At 31.8% G+C, this 10,748-nt stretch overlaps 1 protein-coding gene across 3 annotated transcripts in view; it reads right to left on the bottom strand.

The window, feature by feature from the left end:
• Positions 1-5,312, bottom strand: part of LOC128243144 (nuclear factor of activated T-cells 5-like) — a 58,867-nt gene extending 53,555 nt beyond the window's left edge. For all 3 annotated transcript variants that reach the window (XM_052960708.1, XM_052960711.1, XM_052960709.1), the window contains exon 1: positions 4,018-5,312. In XM_052960708.1, coding sequence (XP_052816668.1) covers positions 4,018-4,120 — 103 coding nt within the window. In that variant the 5' untranslated portion in view covers positions 4,121-5,312. The remainder of the gene's footprint in view (positions 1-4,017) is intronic.
• Between the last annotated feature and the right edge of the window lie 5,436 nt (positions 5,313-10,748).

Raw genomic sequence — 10,748 nt, 5'->3', positions numbered from 1 at the left:
GTCAACAAAATGAATGAAGGCAGACTACATTATCTTGTAATGTACTTTACATTTATATTGCATTAACCATGGCTAAATTTGCCTTTATGAGACATAAAATGAAATATTGTAAGCTTGGTTTCCCAGCTAAGAATGACAGAGTTTTATGAACCGTAATAAACATAAATAGGCTGTACTTTTATTTTTTGAATTATCAGTTTTTAGCATCATATTATGAAATATGTATAAAATAATTTTACTTTGTACATTGACAGATTTTTTACGATTTTTGATATGGCAAATCCTTCACGACGTTAGGGATCGTGTATAACACGTCTATTATTTTAGACTAATGAAATATGTTATTCATAGAAAGAACCATGAACTACCATAATTAAACTGGGGTTCAAAAAGTTCCCGATTGAGAGTTTTTTTTACATCAGACTATTGTACAGATGTAAAGAATTTACTTAAAGATGCACTATTACCCCAAAAAAAGATTTACCATATTTAATACAATTGTTTTAATATACCAAAAAGGATTAATAAATGATGAAAACAATAATTCTTATGAAGGATAGTGTGATTATTTTGAAAATAGGTGCAGAAAACACGGTATTTCTACCTTGTGAGACAATAGTAGATCACAGTAAATTATTTAGCATTCACCAGTCATTTAATATTTTTGTGTTTTGAGCGATTAAATACATGGTTATAAACTTGTTATCAGTAATTAATATTTTCCATAAAATTAATGCATTATTAAGTAAGAAGTTGAAGGTTTATCACTCAAATTTATGTTTGTTATTACACACGTGTATGTATTGATTTTGCTCAGACATTTGCATTGGAAAAAGTAGAAAGAACCTTAAATTGATATAAATGACTGTGTAAACAATTTTAAAAGGGGTCCTGAAGCCCCGTACACTCTTTTTGGCATGAATCCCTCATACATAGTCAAACAAATTCTCGGCTGTATTTTAGGATAGTACCATGTACCTTTAAGAATATGCCACTCCATAGATTTCCCCATTCTACGTGGTCATAGGAAATGATGTCATAGTTCTTAATTACATATTATTTACTGTACCTCGTATAAGGCCTTTTGTAGCGGTACATATGCTTGGAAATGTCAGCTTGACTGAAACTTTTTACTGGTTATCTATATTTTTACAGGTTTACCAAGAATGTTACTTGTTATTTGTTATGATTTCTACATCTTGAAGGGTCACTGATTTTCATATTAATATTAGAAGCCTTTGAATATTAATGGATGATTAATTTTTCAGTCAGAAATAGATTTGATTGCCCATCACGAAACGACTTTAATTTAAAATGAGCACTATGAGCATAAGTAAGGATTTAATGGTTGATGCTTATTCAGATTCAAAACACTTAAAGATACACTCTTAATCCTAATAAGATTTACCACACATAATATGATTAGTTTGATATACAAAACAGGATGAATATATGTTGTGAATAATTGGTTCCTATGAAGATCGATACGGAGTTAAATTTGAAAGAAAGGTGCAGAAAACACGGTATTTCTACCTTATGAGACAATAGTAGATCACAGTAAATCTTTCAGCATTCACCAACCACTTAATAATTTTGCATTTTAAGCTATTAAATACAAGGTTAAAATCTTGTTAGCAGTAATAAATATTTTCTATAAATGCATTATTTAGTAAGTAGTTTAAGGTGTATCACACTAAGTTTATGCTTGTTATACATGTGTAATTGTTTTTGAACAAGAGTGTCATTTTAATACAGAATACAAAAGAGTATATGTTAACATTAGAATATAGATATGAAAGTACTTGAAAATATATCATAAAAAAAAAAATTATCACTAAAATGCAGACAGGATATGTTAATGACTATTTAGAAACTATTGTTCTTAACTTGTCTGAAGTTTATTGTGTAGTAACCGAGATTTGGCAATGAAAGTCATGGAACTTAAGCATAGTACATTGACTTAAAAACTGAGTGGAATTACAGACTTTGACCTAACAGCCTTTTAATCATATTGAACATTCATAGAATATCTTTAATAATTGTTTCTGAATGGCTTAAATATCATCTTAATGTCAGTTTAGTATGGTCTACCAGTGGCCAAAATGCAACGAGAATTTGATAGAGACTATTAAGAATATGTCAATGTAAAGAATCTATAGGAACAATGGGACATCTTATATATCAACCAGGGCCACATCAGACCATGTTGGAAATTTATATTGCTATTATTTAGAAATGTTGATTTACATAAAACAATCATAATTATGATACATTTCTTGATACGATGGCCCAAATTAAAGCCTCAATTTGTCTGTGAGGCTACCGATAAACCAAAAATTGCATGTAGCACTTAATGGTGTAGGGAGCGTTATGGACATACCGGTAATCACTTTGTGATGTAGCTAGCTTGATGGACATATCACTTAGTGATGTACCACGCATTATGGACATAATCACTTATTGATGGACATAAAGGAAATTTATATAAACCTATAAATGCAATATATTCCACTGTAAAAGCATATGTAAAAGCATACTTAGTGATATACTTAGAATTATGGACATTATCACTTAGTGATGTAGCTAGCTTTATGGACATAATCACTAAATGATGTACCTAGCATTATTGACATTATCACTTAGTGATGTTGCTAGCTTCATGGATGTAATCATTTTTTTATGTAACTAGCATTATGTACAATATCACTTAATGATGCACCTAGCATTATGGACATTATCACTTAGTGATGTACCCAGCATTATGGACATTATCACTTAGTGATGTAGCTAGCATTATGAACATTATCACTTAGTGATGTAGCTAGCATTATGAACATTGTCACTTAATGATGTACCTAGCATTATGAACATTATCACTTAGTGATGTAGCTAGCTTTATGGACATAATCACTAAATGATGTACCTAGCATTATGGACATTATCACTTAGTGATGTAGCTAGCTTCAAGGATGTAATCATTTTTTATGTAACTAGCATTATGGACGTAATCACTCAGTGATGTAGATAGCATTATGGACATTATCACTTAGTGATGTACTTAGCATTATGGACATAATCACTTAGTGATCTAGCTAGCATTATGAACATTATCACTAAGTGATGTACTTAGCATTATTGACCTAATCACTTAGTGATCTAGCTAGCTTTATGGACATAATCACTTAATGATGTAGCTAGCTTTATGGACATTATCACTTAGTGATGAACCTAGCATTATGGACCTAATCACTTAGTGATGTAGCTAGCTTTACAGACATAATCACTTAGTGAAGTAGCTAGCTTTATGGACATTATCACTTAGTGAGGTAGCTAGCTTTATGGACATAATCACTAAAGTGATGTAGCTAGCTTGCTGGATGTAATCACTTTGTGATGTAGCTAGCATTATGGACATTTTCACTTAGTGATGTAGCTTCCATTATGGACATAATCACTTAGTTATGTAGCTAGCCTTATGGACATAATCACTTAGTGATGTAGCTAGCTTAATTTATGGACATTATCAGTTAGTGATGCAGCTAGTTTTATAAACATTATCATTTAGTGATGTAGCTTCCATTATGGACATAATCACTTAGTGATGTAGCTGGCTTTTTCGACATTATCACTTGGTAGCGTAACTAATGTATGGATATAATCACTTAGTGATATAACTAGCGTTATGGACATACTGGTAATCACTTCATGATGTAGCTAGCGTTATGGTTATAATCATTTTGAGATGTAGCTAGCTTAATGGACATAAGCACTTTCTCATGCAGATAGTGTTATGGGCATAATCACTTAGTGATGTAGCTACCAAGCCCTTTACTAGAAAAATATGATCTTTGTCACTCCAAAATTTTACTAATACTAGACTTGTACTGGTTTACATCCAGAAAAATGGACTCAAAAGAGATATATATCATCTCTCTTCACAACAGAGCCAAAAATACATGAATGAGAGTGTTGCATAAACATGATCATTTATGCCCCTTACCAGGAGTTTTCACTAACCTGTGTCTGGATCGAAGGGCTGTACGTCATGGAGATCTCCGCCACAAGCACGTTCCATAAATATCACTTCCATAGCGATAGGCTGGCGATGAGGAATCAACATGAATATCCTTCTATTGATATATGAATATCTCTACATCGATATAAATATCTTTACACTTGAATATGAAAATCCATTAATTGATTTATAAAGCTTTGAAACATATTTTTTTGTACATAAATATAAATATCTTTACATTCACACTGATATAAATATTTTCACAAAGATTCAAGTATCTTCACACTGATATAGATATATTCATACTGATATAAATATGCTCACACTAAAATAAATATTTTCAAAGAGATTCAAATTCCTCACACTGATATAGATATATTCACACTAACATAAATATTTCACAGCGATACAAATATCCTCACACTAATAAAGGGATCTTTAAATTGAAACAAATATCCTCACACTGATACAGGTATCTTTACACTGAAACAAATAACCTCACACTGAAAAAGGAATCTTTACAATGATACAAATATCCTCACACTGATACAGGTATCTTTACAATGAAACAAATATCCTCACACTGATAAATATATCTTTACAATGATACAAATATCCTCACACTGATAAAGGTATCTTTACAATGAAACAAATATCCTCACACTGATAAATATATCTTTACATTAATACACGTATCTTTAAACTGATACAACTATCTTCTGTTTCATGTAAGTGTTTGTTCACAGTTTAACTGCCTGTCAATACGGTATATTTATCCTGCTTCAATTCAAGGATTGACAGTATTAGTTGGTGTGATTCCATGAAGTTCCTCTCAAATAAACCTCTGTATTGATTTCAGGAAGTTTAAATGTTTCTGGTGGATGTGCATTATAAGTATTTATATTTATAAATTCAGTTTCATGAAATGCCTACTAGTTAACTGTCAAATTCAAAGTAGTCATGCTAACTAATTATACTTAAGTGGGACAAGGTACCTTAACAAAATGTAGGTTACCTTAAGGCAACGTTATTAAATACCTAACATAGTTTAATGTCTATTTGTCCTTATATAATAATAATAATAATTGATAATTGCTGATCCCTGTAATTCATGAAATAATCTTTAATTATGTTTTTTTCTGTATAATATCCATTTTTTAATCACATTTATGCTGAATGAAATCCATTTCAGAGAGTCTAAAAAATATTAACTATGTTAAATTATGTAATTTATTTCGGCTTGTCAAAGCATTGAGGTATGTTTTTGTAAAGATATATTATCAATAGGATAGTCAATAAGCTTGAAAACGGAATGAATGAATTATTTGTAAACATGAACTATGTATTCAAGCACAAGGCTGAACATTTGCCAATAGTCTGTTACCGTAAAACAGGTTTTGTGGAGCTTTAATTTTTGTATACTATAGGGCTGAAAAAGTATGCCTTTCAATAATTATCTCAATGAATAATATTTATGTACGTTTTTGGACATTGTGTCAATTTTTTTTAAACTTTTAATTTTAGCGTTTGTTGTACTGTTATGTAACTATGATTTCGCAAATGCTTATCTTCTCTGAAAGTGTATACTTTGCAGTAGGTTATCCATGGGCCAGACTTAAGTTTTTGTCATTAAAATCATTTCAGTATTCCAATTACTTAAACGTTATAATTTTATCTGGCAACTGATCAAACTGTTTTCTTGCCGCCAATATGAATGATATTGTAAACAGGGGTGGATCCAGAATTTGATGTTAGAGGGGGGTGTAACTTAGGGGGCAGTAAAATTTGACATTTGCCCCTCTCCTGGAAACGTTTGAAATGGTTTGAAATGTTGGCAGAGGTTGGTAATCTTGAGGAATATTTTAACAATTTCTAGTCTGAAATTGTGCATTATGAGCATATGTTATTACTTTTTTTCTCTGATATGAACATAAAAAGTAAATTTGGATGATTTAAGGGGGGCACATGCACCAAGTGTTCCCCCCACCCACCCTTGAATCTCTGAATCTGCTAGTGGTAAGGATATTTCTATTAACTAAGATTTGTTTCTGCAAAGAACTCTGTTACCAATAAAACATTAGGTAATAACTTGGATATGGAAACATATTCCCAAGGTCTTTGCCAAGATATTTATTTGCAGAAGTAAAGTACAACATAGTTTATGATATAATGAACAAATACCAGGTGTGATAAGCAACGTTCTAGTCTGGTTTCAGACAAAAAATTGCGGGTGCTGCATGCAAACTAGCTAAAAGATAATCTGTGGATAACTTACCCAGATTTAATTATACAATTAACTGATGGTAGTTTTTTTTCTATCCGATTTGCTTCTATGATTTTCTCTCAGGGCGGATTGTTAAGAATTTTGGTTAAGTTAACAACCTTGTTAATGTCATGGTTGTTAACTTTAAATTTTTGAATGCTGTTGAAGTTTAATGGATGCACTTTTTATATGCCATATTTCTAACAAGATTATAGACAACCGTGTCAGATGTACATGTTTTATTTAAATATATGAGCATATCATTCAACACTCAGTGCCATAGTGTACATTAAAAAGTTAACAACGGTGTCATTAATCGTGTGTTTAGCTATCCCAAACTAGCCGAAAGATAACTTACCAGATTTATACAATTAGCTGCTGGACAACTTTATGAAAATATCTTTGTAATTGTAAATTAAACAATATACTGATAATGCAGTTTTGATTCAATGACAAAAAAAATTGGCATTGCCTAAAAACTATGTTCTTAAACACTGAAATTCAATACATAACAAATTGGTCCTTGTTTAAGTATATTCATATCATATACATAGAATTTTATGTAATTTCCGAAACTGACACATGTTATTTTTTGCCAATAGTTTAATCTCTATGTAAATAGATACCTCTGTTTACAACTAGTTTTTTGGTAAACATGTCACTGATTATTTTGACAAAACTTGTGAGCTGTTTGTGTCGTGCCAATTCACATGTTTACTTCCTAATTTACGATATATTCCCGGTACCTCAAAATTTAAAGGGGCACAATACAGCCTGATGCAAAAAAAATGAAATAAATATATAAATTAAAGTCCCAAAATTATTTATTTGTATGTATATCCAAATGACTTCTCTTAACCCTTTTGACATTTTTTAACCCCCAGAATGATTAAAAAATTCATCAGACATTATCTGAGACTCTATCATAGTTATATACTCACTTATTTTTTCTCTAATTATTTCATCTTAAGTGGCACTTGGCCTTTAATTTTAATGCATTATTATGTTTTAATAACTCCTGTGACTGTAATGATCAAATCAAATCAAAGCATTTGATTTGTGTTCAGAATTTTATTCAATTAGGGATATCTTGTCACTGTTTTAACTGGGGAATTTCTGGCCACGCTGCTGTTAATTAAAAAAACACACATAATAATGGCTTATATATTTTTAGGAGTATTCAAATCACGTGCCTGTTTTATATGGATCATTACAGTCAAATAAGTTGAACATTGTGATGAATTAAAAAAAAATATAAAAAGTTTTGCATCGACCTACTTTAAAGGACTTCCAACCATTTTTTTTTTGCATTTCAGTTGCTTCTAGTGTATATGTTTTAAATATATTATTTTAAATTTATATTGTTACAATAATTTCTTAAAGGGGCTGTACTCCGTATAATGAAATAGCGAAAAAAAGAAAAGAAAGAAAATTGTCGAAAACTGACATAAACTTGGTATCGATGTGTACAATGCATTGAAACTTACTAACTGAAGTACCACATATTTTACAATTAATTTATTTTTTCGCAGATTTTTGTTTTTTCCATGAAAAAAGATTACGAGGTATGTCTACCTAGTAGAATTCATTCCTTATGCGTGATTGGCTAGTCAATGTTATCACGTGATATTACCATGTTAGGTATATAGCTTAAATATTCCAACCGTGTAGGGTAAGCCTTCGTAGCACAGTGGATACGACACTGGACTGCAATTTTGGCGACACTGGTTCAAACCAGGTCTCCGAGTTGATTTTTTTTTACATTTTGGTATTTTTTTTACATTAATGATATCGAAGAGTAAAACATATTATTAAAAAATTGTCCTGGGATTCGTTACAGAAAAAAAACTTTTTTGGTGCCAATCTGGTGTACAGTCCCTTTAAATAAATTGATGTATCTTATAAGTTACAGGGTTAGTAGGTGACCTGATATGGAATATAGGGGCAAAGGAAACCATATGGGGTGAGAGCAAAACTCGAACTCGAATATGGTTTCCTGCCCCCATGTATCACATATCTGGTCACCTTCTAACCCCGTAACATATATATCAAGTCGACAACCTGTTTACATTTTAAAAAATTTCATTTATTCATCTAAATATTCATTAGAATCGGAAAATAGACGCCATTTTGGTATGATATTAATTTGGTGACCAAATATGGAAACATAATTAAAAACACCACCTGACCAGTCCTAGACCAATGGAGTTGCATTATTTGTGTTGGAGGCGTAATTTATATAAATATATATATATGATATACTAGTTGGTATTTTTAACGTTCCACAGAAAAAAGAATGGCCTGAAGTGATAATTAATGAAACACTCAACTCTTAATTAAATATTGAGCTGTTTATACATGTATGTCTGTGTGATATGGTCGTCATAATATTAAATGCAGTTTATATTGACTTATGCTCACGCCTATGCATGTTTGAATATTTTTCTCCAAATTTCAACTTACATGCATTCACCATTGGCCCATTGAACCCAAATCAATTTCATATCTAATATTTTCATTGTTGCTGGTCCACTGATTTTAAATTCAATTTCATTTTTCCCAATTGAGATGTTGCCACGATTTCACATGAACCTGCTGGGATGGTATATTTTTATGGACAGATCATTTTGAATATTTTTAATAGAACATTAAACAAATACAATTTTGATACTTTTTTCCCATTTAAAAGCGTACTATATACAGCTAGACCTGTTTAATGGGCTTGGCATTTTTAATAATCTTTCAAATTGTATCGTTACCCATGAATGACAATTTCTTTGAAAAACTAATTGTAAATTTCAAATTACTTAGTATCTGTATGTACCATTTCTCTTCTTGCACAATACTTATATAATAGGGCTTTAATTTATTCCATGTAAGCATTATCTTTGACATCAGTTCATTGTTTAAAGTGCTGTTTTGTGACAGTGATGGCAAGACAGCAAACATGTTCTATCTATACCTATAGCACAATTTCAAATTATGATCATCGACAAAATCTGTTTTTTTATATGACATAAATTATTCTATAGTGTCCCTGTTACCTACAAAGTATTTGAACTGCCAATTAAAAGACATCGAATGATCATCGTAACAGATGAGCACTTTTTATAAAAAAGAAGAACAAAATCAGATCAATTTTTTAGCCATTTTCTGTTTCTGAAATCAGTTTGATGTGGTCAAAATTGGTCAAAACCGGAAAATTGTTGGATTTTAAGAAGCTCTAATATACATGATAAACTATTTATTTACTCTGATACCAACAATATTTTACTGATTTACTTCAAATGATATATTAAAACAAAATATACTTGATTGATGCCAAAAAATACAATTCAATTATATTTAATGCATTATTATGTTTAAGTAATTTGACTTTAATGATCAAAACAACAATACATGATAACAAATTGTATGTGTCCAGTTAAAATTTGTTTAGCCTTTATACTTAATGATGTTCAATTATTAGCTGTGTGGCTATTGTAGCGTGCGAGCCAACAAACACCAATAGATCCCTTCAGAGAAAAGCATGCTCGACCCTGAAGGGGTCCACTGGTCTTTATATACACTAACTTCTCTATTCTCACAGAGCCCGAGCTTTGCTCATTTGCATATTACCAACCAAGATAACATCCGTTTTGAACGTACTTCCGTTTATAACGGAATGTTATTATGAACGCACATCCGCCGCCTACAGCGGACCGTTACACTACGAACGCACATCCGCCGCCTACAACGGACCGCTGCATTATTATGAACGCACATCCGCCGCCTACAAGCGGACCGTTACATTACTTTCCCCTCCGAGAAGAGTGGTCTGGGAAATTCATGGGTAAGGCAACTCCGTTCCGGCAGTTGTCATTATCCCACCGCTGCCACCATTTGTAGCGTGCGAGCCAACAAACACCAATAGATCCCTTCAGAGAAAAGCATGCTCAACCTTGAAGGGGTCCACTGGTCTTTATATACACTAACTTCTCTATTCTCACAGAGCCCGGGCTTTGCTAATTTGCATATTACTAACCAAGTTAACATCCGTTTTGAACGTCCGCCGCCTACAGCGGACCGTTACACTATGAACGCACATACGCCGCCTACAGCGGACCGCTACATTATTATGAACGCACATCCGCCGCCTACAAGCGGACCGTTACACTATAAATTCCCCACTTATATATAAAAAATATATTACAATTAAAGCTCTAAATGTTTGTTTTTATCTGAACACAAATCATATGCTTTTTTGGATTTGATCAAAGTCAATGAGATAATCATTATATCTGTGTTTGTTTGCATCAACATACCTTAAGGGCTACTCTGTGCGGATTAAGGGAGGTAAAAGTGTTTGACATTACTAGAGGTGTACAGTTCAGAGTATACTCCCTTTAGTTACTAACATAAAATTATATTTTATATTGTTCAGGGTTTTATGCACTGATAATGGTCCTTATTTATAAACAATTTCCGAAG

Source organism: Mya arenaria, chromosome 8 (genome assembly GCF_026914265.1).
Source record: "Mya arenaria isolate MELC-2E11 chromosome 8, ASM2691426v1".
Classification (NCBI taxonomy): domain Eukaryota; kingdom Metazoa; phylum Mollusca; class Bivalvia; order Myida; family Myidae; genus Mya; species Mya arenaria.
This window is presented reverse-complemented; position numbering and strand designations above follow the sequence as displayed.